Source organism: Solanum verrucosum, unplaced genomic scaffold (genome assembly GCF_900185275.1).
Source record: "Solanum verrucosum unplaced genomic scaffold, falcon-dt-bn FXZP01000235.1, whole genome shotgun sequence".
NCBI lineage: Eukaryota > Viridiplantae > Streptophyta > Magnoliopsida > Solanales > Solanaceae > Solanum > Solanum verrucosum.
The window spans coordinates 1,326,786-1,346,826 of NW_026019948.1; the positions used below are offsets into that span (position 1 = coordinate 1,326,786).

Below are 20,041 nucleotides of genomic sequence, written 5' to 3' on the forward strand. Positions count from 1 at the left end.
TCCTTTTGCCTCCACGAAGTATTACTATTTGATATTTTAGGGAAATCAGATGAGCATCAACATGAGATATTAAATTTTCTAATAAATAAATAATATTTATATGTACTAACAAATACTTATAATAATAACTTTGCAGAAACATAAACAACAAAGTTTAAAACATGTACTGAAAAACAACAATTAATATCATAAGCATAAATTAATGACTGTAAAAAAATTTTACCAGGATCTATAACAATAGAATGAACTAGAAAGGTAAAAAATTGAGCTCACTGAATGCACAGTGTCCCCTTAAGGAAATTATTCCCTCTAGTACCCGAGGTTTAATGGAATAGATCCTCTCAGGATGGAACGCTTTTATTCACAAGTATATTGATACAAGAACAATGGTGTCAGTGAGCCATTCAACGAGAGCAAAGTACTTGAATATTTAATTGTGCAGAAGAAGAAGAAGAAGAAGTTCAGAATTTTCATTGTTTTAAAATGAGAGGAAATCCCTCAAATAGACAACAAAGGATAGTGTGAACGAATGCTTATTGTGCCTTATCGAAAATGTCACAACTCTTTGAAAAGTTACAACTGTTCGGAAAGGTCAGAACCTTTCATAAAAGTTACAATTTTTCATAAAAGTCGTAACTCGTCATAAAAGTCGTTATTCTGCATAAAAGTCACATCTTTTCATGAAAGGGATGTCTATTTTTGGATAACTATTCATAAAAATCATTACTTTTCATAAAAGTCACATATTTTCATGAAAGGGAAAGACTATTTTTGGAAATAAATAAATTTAAAAGAAAATTCTAGCTTGTAGTAGCGCCACGTAGACGTGTCTAGGGTTCTCTTTTATATAAATATATGATTTACTAAAAAGGTAAGGTAGTCCATTTGTTCTCATGACAATTACAACTTAACAAGTATAGCACATTACTATAAACAAGTCAGTCGCACAAATAAATTCAACTTTTTGTTTGTGTTGAGATTAAGACTTAATAATTAAAGTGGGACCAAAGGCCTACTGTTTTATTATTTAGATCATATAAAATACAAAGTAAGAACGAAAGAATTATTTTCGTGTTCCCTCTTTCTTTATTAAAATTAAAATAAAGTAGTTTTAGTCATGAAGAACCATAAAATAAATGGTTGGTAATGAGTGTCTCTCTTGTTGTTCCCCCTTTACATCATTCAACTTGTATTTGAAGTGAACTTTTTTGGGGGTAAAAAGGGAATACAATTGTTCTACAAAGATACTCTTACATCTTGATAGTTTTCACCTACTCTAATCCAACTAATTAACTTTTACATGCAATCATCCAGATTGAAAAGGGCACAAGTTATCTAGTAATCTCAGCAACATGAAACTGGGGTAAATAGTTTATGTCATTCGGATCATTAACAAGATTTACAAATTCTTATCAAAAGGAAAAAAAAGAGGGCTATAGTTCAAGATTTATGCTGCTTCTGGAAATCAGGATGATTCAGCTGATGAAGCATTGGACCGAGCTTTCTCATACAAGCGGTATATCAGTGTAGACTTAGACATTTGAGGTTCTCTTTCTAGGACGGCGATCACATCTTTTACAGTAATACTGCGAGTAATCCTAGTTTGTGTTATTATCCCTCGAGTTCTCCCGGCTCTTCTCACAGCACCTACAGAAAAGAGAGTAGTCCAAAGAAATTAAGAGAAATGCTCAAAGGCTACAGCAGCTAAATGGTTAGTGCACAGGCTAAACCTGAGTAACCACACTAAGCAAGAAGAAATATCAACCAAATGTCCTGAAATCAACAAAGAACGGTAATATCACACACATTCCTGGATCATAAACACTTCAATCCTTACAAAAAAAAAAAAACTAATATTGTGCCTCAATCCCAATAACTAGGGGTTAAAAGTGGATATGCGCGGTGTTGTTTATCTCTCGATGCTAAGTGGGCACTCTACCACCTAAGCTACATCCAGGTGCTAAGTCAGCCGAACCCAATAGCTTTGACCTAGACGCTTTATATGTGTTAAGAAATCCGTTTAATATGTACAAGTATCAAATTTCAAACCTAGTTATTAGTACTTGAGATTGGTGTTCTAGGATTCCAAACCCATAAAATTCAAATCATGGATCTGTTTCTGGCTACCTCGCCGGCCCGGGAGGGAACTTTGGAAACATCTAAGACGCCAAACTCAGAGCTTGCCACAAGATTGTTTGGAAGGAAATTTATCACGTTCAATGCTAGGATACTCTTGGCTGATCTACATACATCTCATTCTAGTATTTTCAACCAATATCGACCCTCCCTCTTCCATTTAGTTGCTGAGTTCATTCTAGTAAGGATGTTTGGTGGTGGTGTTTTTTTTCTTGGATCAAGTAAAATGAGAAAATTTCATTGAAAATGCATCAAAAGGATGCCAATATTACATCAGCTGAGGAGAAAAGGTAGCTCCTGTACAATTAACCTTTGGTTACCAGTAGTAATTCAAGGAGCTAACAAAATCCATAAATTTATCTAGACTATTCACATCTTCAAGTTTACACCAGCAAACAGGACTCATTAGGCATCTAGCATTAACTTTGTATAGATGGGAAATGACACCCTCAAAACATATCTAAGGCTTCTTTCTATCCAACTCCAAAAATGGCACGATGGTGCATTCACATCTACAAGTTTACACCAGCAAACAGGACTCATTAGGCATCTAGCATTAACTTTGTATTGATGGGAAATGACACCCTCAAAACATATCAAAGGCTTCTTTCTATCCAACTCCAAAAATGGCATTTTTCATCTACCCCAGCTGTCCCAATCCATATAAACTGATGGACAGCCTTCGTGAAATTCCTGGCTCCGCCGCCACTGCCAGCTGATATATGTTTCTTTAATGGTATAGGTCATTACCCAGCTCATCACGAAAAGTTTTAAAAGAATATACTCCGATGTCTCAGGCAGCTTGAAAATGGAGGAATAGATGGTTGATGTTTTCTGATTCTAGTAGACAGATGTAGCACCTGCTGCATAGAATTATTACCCTTTTTGCAGGGTTATCGTGAGTTAAGCAAGCATCCCGGATTGCTAACCAACTAAAACAGGCTATCTTGTTGGAATACTTTCTAGACAAGTCACTGGGGTCACACTTCAGGAATATTGCTGTTGGAGCAGATCTTTTAACAAGATTTAAGAAAATATGCACCAACCTGGCTGAAACTCCAAACTAATCTGTCCTTTTTAGAAGTGTCAATTGAGAACCCTTGCAATCTATCAAGAAGAACTCCCAGCTAATCCACCACCAAGTCTTGAAAAATTCCTTCTGCAGTGCAAATTCCAAGAGTTCTCTTCCCTGCATTGGCTGACTGTGGCTCGGGACAGCACATTTAACTGGTATTGTCTTATTGGAGTTTTTCCTGTAAAGTACTATTCCCCAGCCATACTCTAAAATAGGCATACTTGGAAAAATCTTCCCAAAGTCTGCTTATGTATTTTCAGGGGGCAACAATAAGAGTATACTAAAAGTGTGCCAGAAGTCTTGCTCCCCATGTTTAATTTTAATAATAAATCTTCAGAAAGAGTCTTCCTCATTGCAATACTTCCAGGACCGTTACATGAGCGAAGATTTATTATGGACAGGCAGATCCCTTGGTCCTAGGCACCCACAGACTGTCTAGGCTTAATTACTTTGGTCCAACTGACCAGATAATATTTTTGTTGAGTGCTACCATACATCCATACCCTCCAAAAGAATGTTCCTTCTTATTTTATCAATTTGCTTCAACGCTTTGTTGGGGTTATAAGGTTTTGATCATCTAGAAAGTCTAGTAATACTTGGTGTTATTACACATGAAGGAGATCTACAAGTAACTGATACCCCGTCTAACAACAGAATTTTCTTAAACATTTTGGAAAGGAAAATATTTCAAATTATAACTTTTCTATATTTTCAAATCTCTGAATATGCCTCATATGGTAGTTTATGCAAAAGAAAAGCTAAAATATGATTTCAAACCATGTGTGATTCAGGATCATATCAATCATGTTAACCAAAGTCATAACTACTCTAAACACCATGAATATGAGAAACATCATTCATATTTAGAATGCTAGTCATATGAATCTCGAAACTAGGTCCAATAACGGATCATTATCATACATACCAGGTGTGGCTATTGCAGATGACTGGATCGGTTTCTCAGCTTCTTGGGGGTCCTTTGAGCTCCTTGTGGGAGCTGATAAATTCTTCCTAGTCACATCTTTACCAGGCTGTGAACCAGAAGCCACATCACCTCCCCCTTCACGCTTTTGTCTTGCCTGCTCAGCCATTAATTGCCACTTTGACAACATGTCATCCCCTCCAACAGCAGCTCGAGCAGCAACATTTGCAGCTGTAGTTCGCATCTTATCATCTTCTTCCTTGTTTACCTGCAAAGATACAAACAGTTGGGAAGGATCAAAGTTAGTTATGAAAGAAATTACATTTGACACTTCTCTATGGATCTTAAAACTATCCAGAAAAACAGAAGTGTGAGCAAGGGAGAGTATGTACCTTTATTGATTTCCCGCGACCCTCATCCTTCTCCTTATCCCCGTCAACTCCAATACTACCTTCAGGCTGATATCCAAGTCATTAAGTTACACGTTTTCCATATTGTCATTTTTTTGGAACAGATAACATAATTTTCCATATTAACATTGACCAGTAGAAACTTAGTTGAAGAACGCTCAAAGTGGAAAGAAGGATAACTCACTTCATTTGCCTTTTGGAGTTTTTCCACATCAGCCTGTTTCTTTTCCCATTCTTCCCGGGCTTTTCGATTGATTGACATGATTTCTTCACGAACATCTGAGGTGACAATTGTTCTGTGTCTTGACTTCTCAATGTCAACTCTCTACAGAAAGCAGACCTCTATCTCAGGTTCATATGAGAATCCTATAAGCTTTTCACATAGCATATTTTAGAAAGAATTTAACCAAGCAGAATGTTAACCTGTTTTGACAGTCTGATGAGACTACTTATGAGTCCACGCATTCTTTCCTCCACACACTGGAAGTTGAAAGTTCAAAGTTCAGTGGCACAAGAATTTCCCAAAAAAAGTAAAACAAACAGAAAAAGATCATATCTCACCAACGACAAGCATCGTTCCACATCACTGCTCATATTCTTTAAACCACATTTTGCCACTGTCAGACAGAATCAGGTAAGCAAGAAAACATTGCAATTTAGTTAGGAAGATGACTTACTCTATCATGTAATTGTATAATAACAAGTTGCACATCGAAAAAAAGGGAAGATCTAAAAGAGGGATTTAACTGATTTCTGCCAACTTCTTCTGAAGTGGAATTTTCTGCAAAATCAGCCTTTCCTCTTCTTCTTGCACAACTCGACGAGATGCTTCAGAAACTCGGCTGTCCTCCTTGGGCCCAGAAAATAGTTGCTCTTCCTCTTCCTGTTTTATGAATTACAAAATAATATCAAACTACTTGGAAATACTTCAGATTAAATGCTTTAAACAACTAGTGATGAGCACAAGATACATTCCACTGTTGGGCATCGAAGGAGGTATTACCCTTAGATTAACTCCACTAACAGCAGTAACATCATTAAGTTGTTCAATGCTCTGATCTAGAAAACCTCCCGATACCTTTTGCTTCTTTCTGTGAAATGTGAAGGGATAAAACAATACAAAGTGGAATCAATACAACACACAAAATATTGAGACACTATACCAGCAAAACATCATAGTAAAGGTGCTCAGAATAGTATACCCCGAAGGTGGAGGTGAGGAACCTAGCGCATCAAGGGGCTTCTTCTGTCCAATGGAAGGCTTTTTCACAGGAGTCTTTCCATTGTTTCCTAGCCCAAGCGGAGATGTCACAGAAAGTGTCCGAGAAGTTAACTGAAGTAACAAAAAGTGAAAGAACAAAAGTGACAGTGAGAAGCATGCATCTAATTCACAACTTCAAACAAATAAGATATAATGCAAGCAGTGTTATAAAAGGCGGGAGCGCGAGGCGAGACATAAGCCCCGAAACACGGTGCGTAAGTTCCATGGATCTACGGGGCGTACATCTCATGTATATTCAAATTTATAATTATTACTAAGAAAATAAGCAAAAGTAAAATTTTATTTTACAAATAAGTTTTAATAAATAGCCAACAATATCGGGAAAAAATATAATAATTATTAGTTGAGAAATGTATTAATAACCAATACTATAGAAAAAAGTATTATAGTTACCATTTGAGAAAAGTAACAACTAACACCACAAAAAATGATAATTGCCAAAAATAATCCTTAAAATGAAATTATCATCCATCTTCACATTTACTAGTCCTTCCACCCTCAATTAATACTTGCACGGATTATTGTTTATATATTTTAAAGAAGAAACGGATAAAAAGTGTAAAAGTAATAACAAAAAATGAATAAAGTTGTCTCAGGAAAATAGTGCTATGAAAGCTCTATCCTATTTTCAGACACAATTATCTAAAAAATTATTTACAATAATGTCATTTTCTATGAGAGTTTATTTATCCATTTTAGCAAAAATCACTAACATGATAAAACATGATAGCACAAAAATATAAGTATCATTACATCAAAAATGAAAAATATGATTTAAAACAAAACGGTTTTAAACAAAAATAACACTCGGGGCGTACGTTTTACGCCTAGGATTTATGTTTTTATGCTCGAGACTTACGCCCTATGGAGCTACGCCTTCAATTTGCGCCCCGGAGTGTTTTTGGTACGCCCCCCCCCCCGAAACTTGCCCCAAAAACATTTTTGAAAACACTGAATGCAAGACAAAACATAAATATTTTAGCAAGCTCAAGAGATGTGCAATCAAAAAATATTGTAAGTGAGAAATAAGATATACGATGACTACCAAAGTGCTGCCAGAAACAGATCTCATGTTTCCAAAAACTTTCTACGTTCACTTTGACCCTCTGCAGTGAGGGCTTTGTGGGAAAAAAATCTGTACTTTCTACTTTAACCAGTCCTATATTTCTGTTTAAATGCCATTGGTTTTCTTTCAAAAACCAGAAAAAGAGAAAATACTCCAATAGAAGAACAACTAACAGGTCGGGTTTCTACCGTAGAGTTCCAGATGCTCCATTATCCTAAAGATAAAAATAGATGAAATGTATTTCTCTTTGTTACATGTAATAGCATAAAACGATTGCTTTCCTCCTTATTGACTTGAAGAATATTACAAATTCTGAACTATGTTAAAGTGGATTTAATGGCATCAACCTGTACTACCATATTGCAGCTCGCTTCAAAGCTATTTCCTCATCATTTTGAGATGAAAGATAAAATACTTACTACAAGCTGAAATTTGAACAGTTTTTCAAAGTAATGTTTTCGTTTTTAGTTCCATTATGGATAAAAAGATTAGAAAGTTTTTGTCCATTGTTGAAGGTAGGAATGAGTTCCATGATATCGTGTTGATGGACAAATGTAAGACCAAGCCGTTACGGTGGTAACACGGCTCTAAAAAGTTATAAAAACAGAAATAAGAATTATTTAAGTTACCCAAAATAATAAGGATAAAGTGGATTAGGAGCCTGTTTGGATGGGCTTATAAGCCAAAAGTCATAAGTTAGAATTTCTAACAAATGGATTTTGGGTTATTTTTGTTTTTGGCTTAAAAGCACTTTTTTGTTTTACCCAAACACTACAAAAACTGCTTAAAAGCTATTTTGGCTTAAAAACACCTAACATAAGCCAATCCAAATAGGCTCTAAGTTAGAGAAAATGAATGCAAGATTGAAAACCAAATTTAGCAAAAGAATAAACAAGTCGACAATTGTTTGACAGTGATAGAGTTGTCTTTTTACAAATGTTTTGGATTGAAAGAAAGAATAAGAAAGGAAGGAAGACCATGTGGGAGAAAGAAGGAGAGCTGAAAGGGGGATTTTAAAAGATTTTGGATAAATAATGAGGGAGAAAAATGGATTGTTGTTACTTGGTGCCAGCCCTTAATGAAGTATTTCAACTGTTAGTAAGATTTATAGTTTTTTTTGGCACTATAGGATTCTCATTTAAAGAGGTCAGCTTCTCTCATTTTCTGCTCACTTTTGGACAGATATAAACTTTATCACTTGTTCATAACCTTATTCCTCCCTCTCTCCCCTGCTCCCTTCCTATCACTCCCTAAATCAATTCAAAAGCAAAAAGTTGAACTCTACCCTCTCCATTCTTCTCGTCTCCTATTCCTGAAGGTGTAGTCCAAGGGACAAATCCCTGAGGTCTGTAGGGCCAAAGTAGACAGTACATTCATAATCTTGGGTAGTAACATAAGCGGTTCTTCTGTAAAATATAGAGAGTTCTCCATAGACAAGCTTTTCAAATTTCTTTTTTAGAGGAGTTTCATTAGTTATAGTTCAATAATGAAACAGTCAATTCATAGAGCAGAGAAGGAAAAGTCAGCCAAAAAAATAGTGACACAGAATTTATTTTTAAAAAAATGCATGTCTAGAAATATATCTATGTATACATATATGTATGTACATATGCATGCATGTATAAAAAAACATGTTCTTATACTTCTACAATCTATGATATATCCTCATTTGAGAAGTCAATAAATCAAGTCAGGATGAAAAGTTGCAAACCAAGAAAATTACCAACGTGCTAGTGTCCATATGAGATGACATGGAAGACGAGGCTGAATTTGAAGGTTTCATGCTAGTCGTTGATGATAAACCAATTCTGGAGGTCTGTTCAATAGATTCATCCCTTGAACTTTCCGAAGTGGAATTTCCTTGATCCACTTGAACAGAGGAGAAGGGCGATAACTGGGATCTATGTAGCTGGTCATGGAAATGATCAATTGGTTCAGGCTTTGGATTGGTCATTGGTGATGAAATAATACTTTTCTGCTCTTTATTGGCAGAGGGTTGCCACTGAACTGAGGTCTGCTGGATTCTTGAAGTAGTTGAAATATTAAGACCCCCACCAGGTAATCTTTTGGCTTCGCCAAAAGTGTTTTGCTTTTCAAACTTAGGGGCACTCATTATTCCCATGGCCTGTGTTGGCACTCCAAACTGAGTTGCATTTCTGTTCTGTTGAACTGAAATTTGTCTCATTTGTGCATCATCAGATTGCTGTTTAAGAGGTTGTGTTGTTGAAGAGTTGACATTAGATGCAGAATATGCACTGTAATTGTTCCCAGCATTTGCAAATGTGGGAAAAGATGCCTGCGAGAAGTGTAAATGTTGTTGCTGTTGTCTGTTAAGTCCCTGAATTGGAAATGGTGAGTGATCCCTTTCTTGTTTTACAGCAGTCAAACCAGAAGAAGGCATCTGGCTTCCTTGGGCTCCACGCAGATCGGCTTGGTTTTCCATCTCGTGCAACTTTTGAGCTTTACTCTCAATTGCCATATTGCTAGAATCTGTCCAAATTCGAATAGGAGCAACGGTAGAGAAGTAAGGTCAGAAATAAGCTCAAACCTGATTAGAACAGACCAAAGAGATTAAGAGAACAAAGGTACCATCAGCTGGCATGAGCGAATGTTGCTGCTGCGAAGCCTGAGACTGAGGAAATTGACCGGGAACAGACTGTGAGTTTTTCGATGCCTGAATTAAACTTCGATATAGAGTTAATACACAATGATTGAGAATTTCACTATTGATGTAACAACTGAAATTGCTGTTTCATCTACCTGAGATTGAAATTTATATACAGCCATTTTGAGCATCTGGTCACCAATTATACTTCTCATGTTCCTTACAAAACTTTCCTTGGAAATTTCATTTTTCTGTGTACATATTCCAATTGATGACAAAACTAACATAACAGAAAAGGCAAAATGAGCACAAAAAAGTCAGCTATAACATTACTTTGAGTTTAACGTAAAGTGTCTGGAGTTGCGCTGCCCTGTCCTTATCAAGTTGGGGTTGTATGTGAGGGAAAAGCATGGCAAAAGGAACTTGTTTTCCCTGTTTAGCTATATTCATTGCTGCTTGGCTGCTCGACCCAGTTGCAGATTCTGACTGATTACTTGCCACTGTTGCCACACGTGGCAGACCACTAGTTCCTGTTGTCAAAGACTGCATGGATTGTAGATTATTTACCCCCTGTAAATTTAGATGTGGAGATTCTGGATTTTGCGTATTCTTTTCAGGATTCTGCATACTCACTGCTCTAGAAGAATGAAGTGTGTCCTGTTCAACCTCTGTGGTGTGATAACTGTCCTGGGATATATGCTGCAAAGGAAGGGAATTGATCTCCTGTGATGAATCATTTTTTTGCTGCTGATTCTGAGAATCTGTATCAAGTCTCTTCAACTGCATATCAGACAAAGTTTCCTCCTTTGGCTGCATGGTCTCTGAATCTTGAAGGCTACAACAACTGGCATTTTCGTCATGGTTAGCAGTTTGCCATGGGGCAAACTGATTTGAGGTATAACTGCTTCCTTGAGACAATGGTACTGTTTGTAAATTATGCAAAAGATAAGATTGTTTCCAAGGAAGGAGAAACAGAATACTGAAAGAAGACAAAGTAAGCAAGTGATGAATATAAAGTAGCTTTCTAAGACAAAAGTTCTGACCACAATCACAAATCGTCTTCACATCAACACTCTTTCAGCTTAGATATTCTCATGCAACTCTGAAATGTTTACTCTGCTGATATATGAAACACAGATGAATTTGCAAACTGGAAAAACATTTCTTCTCTTTGTTAAGGCAAGGGAAGATAGCTTAGTCAAAAGGGCCCTTCACCTACAACAATGAGGGTAAAGGGTTCGAGCCATCAAGAGGACAAAGCAAGAAAAACCATTGTTTGGCTCCTGCTTGAGGAGGTTTGACATACATTACAACAACAACATACCTAGTGTGTCCATAAGTGAGTTCTGAGGAGGGTGATGGATACACATCCCCAACTTGTGGAGGTAAAGAAGTTGTTTCCGAAAGATCTTCGGCTCAAATAAAGCAGTTTAAAGCAAGTTTGAAAAGGAAATACCGTAGTGAAGAACAAAACAGTATCAATAGCAAATAATACAACAGCCGAAAGCAAAAGAAATAACATATGCTAATAAGAAATCGAAGAATGAGATAATAGGAGGGTGATACTAAAGCAACAGAGGCAAAATGTAATAGAGGGATCCGGAAACATTATTATAAAAGAGTATCACTGTTAATACTGAAATGGGTTTGACCTACATTAAAAGAAGATAAAAAGGAACATTGACCTTTGCTATAGTTGTTTCCTTTGTGGGGAGGCATTAGAGACAGTGAACCATTTGTTCCTACACTGCAAGTATACCTAACTATGGAGAATTTTTCTGAACCTCAAAGGCATCTCCTGGACCATGCCCAGAAAGGTATCAGAGGCTTTGAAGAGTTGGGAGGCAGCAGGGGTGAATGCAAAGGACAGAAACAGATGGAGAATTATCCCTGCTAGTATATGGTGGACTATTTGAAAAGAAAGGAATTCTAGGTGTTTTGAGAGCATAGAGAATGATGTCTAGAAAGTCAAGTTAAACTGCACTTTATTGTTATGTTTTTGGAGTAATCAAGTATACTCCAATGCCACTGTATCAGTAATTAATGTTTTAGACTCAATATAGACTGAAACCAGTGGAAAAGGAGACATCTGTATATAATGGTTTCAGTACAACCCATTTACTGTTTTGTGATATAATACAAAAATACTTATTTTAAAAATAAAAAAAAAGTAGCATCGTAAATACTGCTTTCTTGAGTAGGGGAAAACTCTATTAGTATAATTCAGTGTTAAAGGTGAAAAGCTAGAAGGCACCAAGGTCTGCTGGCTTCAAGCACCAAGTGAATTCAAAGTGTGTTTTAGGAAATGCACAATAGGAACAGATGTACACGTAATAATAGAAAAATAACAATAATCAAAAGCAATAATCATAGGAACAATAGAATTGAATAACAATAATTCAGCTAGATGAATAAGCCCCGTGTCAACTAAATTCCGATACTACTTAAAGAATTTATTTTGACGTAAAAATGCTAAAGCTCCTAAATAAAATAGTTGACATCTAATACTTAGACCTTCATCCAAAGCTTTCTTAGCAATAGGGATAAGAACAGCTGATATCCTTGTTTTACACTGCATTACTGTTATACTTCATTGTTACTTAGTCAAATTGTGAATCTATGATGGTTCCAAACCACCCCATGCACAGTGCACACCCAACAACTTTGCGATATTTTAGCTTCTCTCCACCACAAAACTTCCATAGGTGCCATAAAGTACCCACACTTTCTCCCCTCCAAATTCTTGACAACAACTACAACTTCCCCTACTTCTACCCTTCCATTAGCAATTACTCACCCTAGCAGTCTCCCTACTACTTATTTTCCCATGTTAGTAATGCCAACATAACACAATCTTTACCAAAAAACACTACTCACTCAAGAACCAATATACATCTAATGACCAGAATTTAGCCTAATCTTTGCAGTTGGCAATAAACTTAGTTGAATTACAATCTATAATGAAATTGACAATATTTAATCACTAAATAGTGATAATATATTACCGCTATCGGAATCCGAAGGCTGAGATTGTGAATTATCTCCACCGATATCCCTGTTTAGGGCAGCAGTGAATGCCTCCACATCCGCCCCCGAATGCATTGTTTCATCCTATATTTATATCCAAAATTCACATAAATCCACCATTGCAACCACAAACATACATATCTGTGACCCAGTACATGAAAGGGGCTAATTCGAAAAAAAAAAAAAAAAAGTACCAACCTCGTCTTCTTCAAGGAGCTTCATGATAGACGGATCCATTGATTCGGGAAATGGTTATATATAACCGTATATTACAGCAATTGATTCGTTTCAAAAAGGAGGAAATGGGAGATCTGTTAATTGATGTAATTCTAGGTTTCCATGAATGTGCGAGTTGATTTTTCGAAAGATTAAGGAAGAAGAGTAGCAAATTTCCAGTCTCCGGAAAATTATACTTGATTGAATTTTCTAATGAAGACGCGAAGAACAAATTGAAATCGGTTCTTGCAGTGTGTATATATATTTTATAAGCATGGACGAACACTGCCTTATATAATATTTTATAATCTTTATAACCATTAATTAGTGCAAAAACTTAGACAGTCTTAAAAAAATCTAAGATATCAAGAATGCCTATGCCTTAAATTTTTAAGTGAATTGTGCATCCAACTTGTTTGGTAATATACCTCAGATAAACTTATTTAAAGTTTTCTATTGCCATTTCTATTTTTAGGCTGCAGCAGGATTATTTGTAGAAGGCACATTTGGGAGATATCTTGGTGGTTTTGGTTATTAATTATTTTCTTATGGATATCCTTTTTTGCTTTCTTTAGGTCAACTATGTAATTTTGAGTATTATATATATTCATTTGTATTCGTTTATCATGTATTGGCATTTGGTTTGTTGTTCCATTTTTTCTTCGAATAGACAAATAGCAAAACTATAAAAGGTGTGTGAAAATTGACCCGAACATTACAACTATAAATAAAATGACTGCAAGGAAGATTCAGTGGACGATAATTTTCAACATATCAAAAAATTCTATTGTCTTAACTTGGTTCTGTTCAGATTCCTTTTTTGGGTTCTTTTAATTATATAATACACTGATAAAATTTGAGGGTATCATAATAAAAAATTGCCAAATTTCTTTAGCTGAGAGGTTTTTCCCATGTAATTCTATATTTAATATTTGATATGTATTCATGTAGCAGTTGAATAACTTCTAGACAGAATGTTACAAGCATAAAAAGAAGCTTTGAGGATTATCAAAAGTTCCTATATTTCTAGTTTAGGAGAATGACTTAATCAGTTAACAAGTCGGTCATTGCAATTGTTAGTTTCCATTTTAATTTTTCAAAACAATTTCTCATTGTTATAGTGAAAAAAATTATGTTCAAAGTCAATAAAGTAAAAAAAAAGACCTCTTTCTTGATCAAATGACATTCTCTTTATGTAGTTCCAATAATAAGTAGTATTTGACATGTATTCATGTCATGCCATCAACTTAGTAGACCTATTGTTTACTATGTGTCTGTCTCTGTACGTGACCCTAACTAGTTCGGTATTGTGGCATAGTTGTAGTTGTTACTTTTGATTTTACTGTTTTAATTTGATCAGATATTTGAAAATTTGAATAACGTTTAAATCTTTTTTTGATGGTATAATGATGTGGTTTGTATTGGTCAGATGATTACGATGACACCTTCAGATTCTCTAGATATAATAAGGACTATGCGAATGGTAGGGAATTTTGCTTATGGGACTCTCATTAATTCTGTTTTCTTCTCTTTCAATGCAGCTCTACAAGGTATGCATTCATTTTAACTGTTGCTTTATTATGTTACTTCTTTTCTTGATTAGTATATGGATCATCACCACACAATATGCATTTGATCAAAGCTAATTTACTTCTCTAGAAATCTCTAATAGCGGAAATGTATATGGCTATTACTTGCTGGAAATATCATACTTGGATGCATATGAATATCGGAAACAACCTCTCTACCTTTACAAGGTAGGGTTAAGGCTACTCTCCTCATATTCCACTTGTGCAATATCTATAGTGAGATAGTCCAGAAGTTCTGGGCTCTGACTAATAGCCTTTCTGAAAGACATAATACATAAGCAAATACAATTTTGGCCTCAACTGGTAAATAAGCACTCTAACTCACCTCTGATGTGTCTCGTGGACACCCAATGCTGACATGACACATAAATTTGGAGGTGTCTATTATAAGTTGAAGTGTTCAACTGACACACTGGACATGAGTTGAGGTGTCTAGATGTGAACTCTCAAAGTTGCCAACTGAGATCAAGTTTGAGTATTTGTTGTTATGTCTTTTTGAAAAAACTTATTTTTGCCCTGTTTCACTAATTTCAAATTGAGTTAAATGTTCAGTTCAATTTCTTATATCACTCTGATCACTGAGAATTTGTTAATGTCTCTTCCACAGTCATTGGTTAATAGTTCATTTTCATATGCATGGACTATATATTTGACGTACGTTGCAAAGTTGAAGAAAATTTCTGATTAATTTCCACGCCGCGCTATGAATGCATCAAAATTCTCTCTAAGATTGAACCAAAAGAAAGTTAAATCAGTCAACTGAGTGATCAACAATGTCACTACTGTTGATTAGTCTATACTTCTCTTACTCCTTGATGATTATTGTGAAAAAAATAGATATAAAAAAAAAGTTTTTGAAAATCACATTGATTTTTATTTATTAATTTTGTGTATTGGTGAATGAAAGTTCTATACATAGTCTCAGCCTTCTTGTGCAATGTTCTTGTCATTCATTTTATTAAATGGTGATGTTCTTCTTCCATTTTTCGAAGTATCATGATCGTCCAATGAGAAACTATTAAAGCAATTTAATATGAATACTTGATTTGAACGTTCATTTTTTGCAAGAAGAAGAAGCAACACAACATACATGCTCACAATTAGGGGTGTCAAAAATGAGCCCGATTATAGCTAATTCATCCAGAATTTTAAGGGTTGGGCTCAAGATAATTTGAATTGGGTCCATTCAAGCCTTAATCCATTTTAAGAGAATCCTCAATTGTGCCCAATTTAATCTTCAATATCAACCCGTTTTAAGACTATTTATTTGCATTTATGTAATGTATGTTCATATATTGAATACATGAATTACTATTTATTTTATTTCTTTTAGGATTTATCTATTCATTTGTAACTTTTTTAAAAAAATAAAAATATTGAGTTGAAATTCAAATTGTGGTTATAAAACTTAAATAACAATATATTAAAATTATTGAGATTAAGCGGGTCAAGTCTCAACCCGTTTTAAGCCCATTTGAGCCCAAGTAAACTTGGGCGGGTTAGGACCCAACCAAATTTCTATTTCAACCCATTTTAATATCTCAAATTTCAACCCAACCCGTCCATTTGACACCCCTTCTCACAATTAAAAAATTAAAATATTTAAATTAATTAAACAAAAATCAAATTTAAAAATTCCAATCTACTCCGAACTTTGATTGAAATGAATATAAACTATAATTTCTTTAATTCAAAAATCAAAATTCAAATTAAAATTTTCATAAATTTTAAATTCTGACTTGGCGACCATGGCCTCGTTAAAACCACCTGGAGTGACAGAATGATTTTCACCAAGCCACAACAAATCATACAAACACGTTGGCCGGTCAATCCAATGAGTATAGTTTGGTCTCACATGGCAAATAAAGTATCTAGAAGCCTACATTGCCGCATTCCTTATGTCTCAATCACTGGACAACGATCATTGGTTCGATTTGTTTTAATTTATATGATACTGTTCGAATTTTAAGAAAAAAATAATTTTAGAAAAAAATGATTCTAGAAATATCGTAGAAGTGTAGAGTAATCTCCTTCCATTTTTTTCCCTAACTATTCTCGTTTATGATTAACCACCAAATGGAGGACAAAAGAAAACCTTAAATAACCAACAAACTTTATTTTTATTTTCTACAACAAATATCCCTTTCCATATCTCTCTTCTTGATAAAATAGAGAGAGAAGAGAGAGTATTTCTTTTGCTTTTTCTTTTTCAGGTTGCACATACACAAATTAGGGAAAAGGAAATTCTTTTTTTGGTTAAATTGTTGATGGAGTTGTGGGAGAAGATGATGGATCCTATGCGCAAAGCTTGGATTAGAGTTTCTACACGTATTCGCATTCATAAAACTGGTTAGTTATGTTCTCATTAATTCATTTCATCTCTTGATCATATGACATCGACTTTACTAATTACGTGAGGCTCTCCTCCAACATCATCTACTTAATTTATGCAATTTCAATTCATCTTCCATTGGGAATATTGTAGTGTCATTTCATATCTTATAAGCTAATAATAACTCAATGAAATTGATGACTTGAATTGAAACATAAAGAGGATTGTTCTTCACTAATCATTGTCATTGTGCTTATTTTGTCTACCTTCTCTTTTCAATTTTTTGAGCCCTTTATATTGATTTGACTCTCCTTCATTTTCTCCATATAGGTAGTCAGGTTTTGTCGCCCTTTATATGGGATTAGGCTAGAGCCTCATCTCTTCGCAGCCTTATTATAGTAGTATTTAGTAATAGCGTAGTTTCTTATTTTTTTTAATGTGTTTGGTTATATGTTGTTTTATTTTTTTGTATCTTGATATTTTGTTGTCATATTTTTCTTGCAACCCCCTTCGAATAACTTTTCTTTTGAGTCGATGGTCTATCGAAACAGACTTTCTACCCCTCAAAGGTAGAAGTAAAATTTGCATACATGTTATGTTACCTTTCCTAAACCCCACTATAAAATTATTATAGATAATTACTTATAGTTCTCTTTTACCCAACTAATTAATATAATATAAATTTATTTAAGTACGATTGATACATAAAAATTAAACTCGTGACATAAACGTCTTGAATAATCGCTCTTGAAACTTTTATTTTATAGGGCATGTAAAGCTACACCGTGATGTGAGGAAATGTGAATATGAAGATGTTCAAATTTTGTGGGATATGCTGAAAAAGAACGAAAAAGGATCAGATGCTTCTAAATCTCCTTCTGGACGCAAAAAAGTTCGATTTTGGGATATTATTGATTGGGCTAAACGTGCTCCCTTCATTTGTCGTAGCGTGTGATCGATCAATATATTTTTATTGTATTTTTCTACCTTGCATATCTCAAATATCTATGTGCTTTTTGCAAGACGAATGATCGTGCACTTTTTCATACACTTAGTTTCACTTATTTGGAACGAGACTATTAATCATGTAGATTTATGAGAGTTGGTTCTAGTGGAGTACGTATAATTTCTTGGAGATGGATGTGTTGTTTTTCTTAGATATTTTTCTGAACTTGAGTTAGTGAGACCTATATTTGTATATAATAAATTCATAGATGAATTATTCTATCTTCGAGGTGTTGTTTCATACAAAATGTTTTGGGAAGTGAATGGCTTGTCTTTCTGTAAAAAATATGTAGTGATACGTACATTTATATGTAACGTAATACATTTATAGATGTATCATTCTATCTTCGAAGTGTTGTTACGTACGAAATCTTTCTTTTTTGAATTTATTGGACAATGAATAACTTGTCTTTGGTAAATAAAATAAAATATATGTAATGATACATAATTATGTATATTTGTATATAATACATTCATAGATGAATTATTCTATCTTCAAGGTGTTGTTACGTATGAGAATCATTTTTCTCCTAAATCTCACATCACTCTAAAAAATGTCCTTTCCAAATTTTAAGGTACCGAATTTGTTTAATATATATAAATTTAAAATCTTGTTAATTAAAAAATCAATTCCAAAGCCATAAACTTAAAATTCTTGTTTCAATTTTCATATACATAATGTCCATTTTACATAAGTTGCTCAATGCTCGGTATCATCTCCTCTTTCCATCTATGTGTTCTGCCCAATGCTATTTGATCTAAATCTTCCAATACACAAATTTGCACACCAAAATAACTTTTAACATACACACACACACAAAAAAAAAGGATCATGAAGGGACAAGCATTTCTCAATTTGTGCGTGTCACCTTGCGTAGGGGCCATGCTAATCTTCTCTGTATCGTTCCAATTTTATTGGATGTCCCCGAAGGGACAAGCATACGTGTTACTGTTCAATTATATAAACACAGCGAAGCTTCTCTCTGCAGACGATGAGGGAGAATTAGCACATTGAGTTTTTCCAAAGGCATGGACCTGGACCTAGCTACAGGTTTTTGCTCTTGCTTTTATGTTCATTCATGCACATAGAGCCCAACTAAGCCTAGAGTCCAGATTTGCCCCCATATTCAACTTGTACCATTTGGTTATTGAAATTAGTGCCCGTATCGGTCTGTTTGGTTTTGAAGTCTATCGATTTGACTTAACGGTTGTCAATTTGTAAATATGCTAAATTGTTATAAAACGATCATTCGGTTTAACCGTTGAAATTTTACACAAAAAAAAATAAAAATCACTTAGAAACAAGGTGATAAACCAAATGGATCATGCATATGAGTTGATACATTGCATCTTGCTAAAAACAAACACTGCATATTGTAGAACAACTGAGAGTTTGAGACAGTTAGAAATAAAATCTCAAGTCAAAGACTTTATATATTGAATAGTATAAATATAATTTATTAATTTACAATCGAGTTATCGGTTAATCCATTAAGAAAAAAACCACAAACTGTTAAAAACCAATAACTCGATAATAAAAAAATAAAATCATTATTGAAACCCCAATATCAATAACTCACTACCGATAAAACAATAACTTTTTTCGATTCGGATTATCGGTTTCAGTTCGATTTTGAACAATCCTAACCGAAATGGTGTAGACAAGGATATCTCTTGGTATCTTACTATTTTAATACAAAAAATGGTGTTTGCAACAAATTTTAAAGTGATATAAAATAAATTTTGATGATTATAGATGGTTTTCGGGACTAATTAATATTCATAATCAAACAAGATAAATTAATTTCACATTTTATCCCGAAATTATTATTCCCGAGCGACCAAACCACCCCACATAAAGGAGGTTTTAACAAGTTACAATTCATCATTAAAACTTGTTAATTTAACATACACAGAAAACAGATTTTTTACATACACACACACAAAAGAAGCAAAACACAGGATCATGAAGAAGCCAGAAAAATGTATGGATTTTGCGGGAAAAAAAAATTTGGACCATTTCTCGATTTGTGCGTGTCATCCTTGCGCAGGGGCCATGCTAATCTTCTCTGTATCGTTCCAATTTTATCGGATGTCCCCGAAGGGACAAATACATATGTTGCTGTTGAGTTATACAAACACAGCAAAGCTTCTCTCTGCAGACGATGAGGGAGAAATAACGTATGGGCCTGGACTTATAAACATAATGGGCCGGGCCTTCTTATTTTGTTTGATTTTTGCAATTTGAAAAGTTAGGCATATCCTATGCATTGATTTTCATAATCAAACCGAAAATAATAATTTTACATTTTATTTCGAAATTATTATCCTTATGCCCACAACTAAAATAGTCATATAAGGAGGTTTTAAGAAGTT

General features: G+C 34.5%; 2 protein-coding genes and 2 non-coding genes across 4 annotated transcripts; 1 reads left to right on the plus strand and 3 right to left on the minus strand.

The window, feature by feature from the left end:
• Positions 1-1,428: 1,428 nt before the first annotated feature.
• On the minus strand, positions 1,429-12,936 carry LOC125813098 (transcription initiation factor TFIID subunit 4b). The gene is made up of 15 exons (XM_049492585.1): positions 12,722-12,936; positions 12,502-12,607; positions 9,830-10,419; positions 9,652-9,747; positions 9,481-9,565; positions 8,615-9,381; positions 5,746-5,876; positions 5,547-5,634; positions 5,291-5,426; positions 5,105-5,160; positions 4,967-5,023; positions 4,728-4,868; positions 4,526-4,591; positions 4,137-4,401; positions 1,429-1,647 (listed from the first exon to the last, which is right to left on the minus strand). Exons 1-15 carry the CDS (start codon positions 12,758-12,760, stop codon positions 1,466-1,468), a joined length of 2,805 nt encoding a protein of 934 aa, XP_049348542.1. The 5' UTR covers positions 12,761-12,936; the 3' UTR covers positions 1,429-1,465.
• A 3,597-nt stretch (positions 12,937-16,533) lies between these two features.
• LOC125813135 (uncharacterized) lies at positions 16,534-17,690 on the plus strand. The gene is made up of 2 exons (XM_049492623.1): positions 16,534-16,677; positions 17,428-17,690. The coding sequence occupies exons 1-2, from the start codon at positions 16,596-16,598 to the stop codon at positions 17,613-17,615; spliced, it is 270 nt and encodes an 89-aa protein (XP_049348580.1). The 5' UTR covers positions 16,534-16,595; the 3' UTR covers positions 17,616-17,690.
• Positions 17,691-18,498: 808 nt separating this feature from the next.
• Positions 18,499-18,600, minus strand: LOC125813654 (U6 spliceosomal RNA). Its single transcript, XR_007442082.1, has one exon. It is a non-coding gene; the product is annotated as a U6 spliceosomal RNA (small nuclear RNA).
• Positions 18,601-19,670: 1,070 nt separating this feature from the next.
• Positions 19,671-19,773, minus strand: LOC125813653 (U6 spliceosomal RNA). The gene has a single exon (XR_007442081.1). It is a non-coding gene; the product is annotated as a U6 spliceosomal RNA (small nuclear RNA).
• Between the last annotated feature and the right edge of the window lie 268 nt (positions 19,774-20,041).

Excerpts from the sequence above, each read along its gene's own strand:
- LOC125813135 (XM_049492623.1), top strand. The coding sequence starts at position 16,596 with ATGGAGTTGTGGGAGAAGATGATGGATCCTATGCGCAAAGCTTGGATT. Across the intron at positions 16,678-17,427 it reads TATTCGCATTCATAAAACTG|GGCATGTAAAGCTACACCGT; the intron begins GTTAGTTATGTT and ends TTTATTTTATAG.
- LOC125813098 (XM_049492585.1), bottom strand. The coding sequence starts at position 12,760 with ATGGATCCGTCTATCATGAAGCTCCTTGAAGAAGACGAG. Across the intron at positions 9,566-9,651 it reads TATATAAATTTCAATCTCAG|GCATCGAAAAACTCACAGTC; the intron begins GTAGATGAAACA and ends AGTTTAATTCAG. Across the intron at positions 5,427-5,546 it reads TTAGTGGAGTTAATCTAAGG|GAAGAGGAAGAGCAACTATT; the intron begins GTAATACCTCCT and ends TTCATAAAACAG.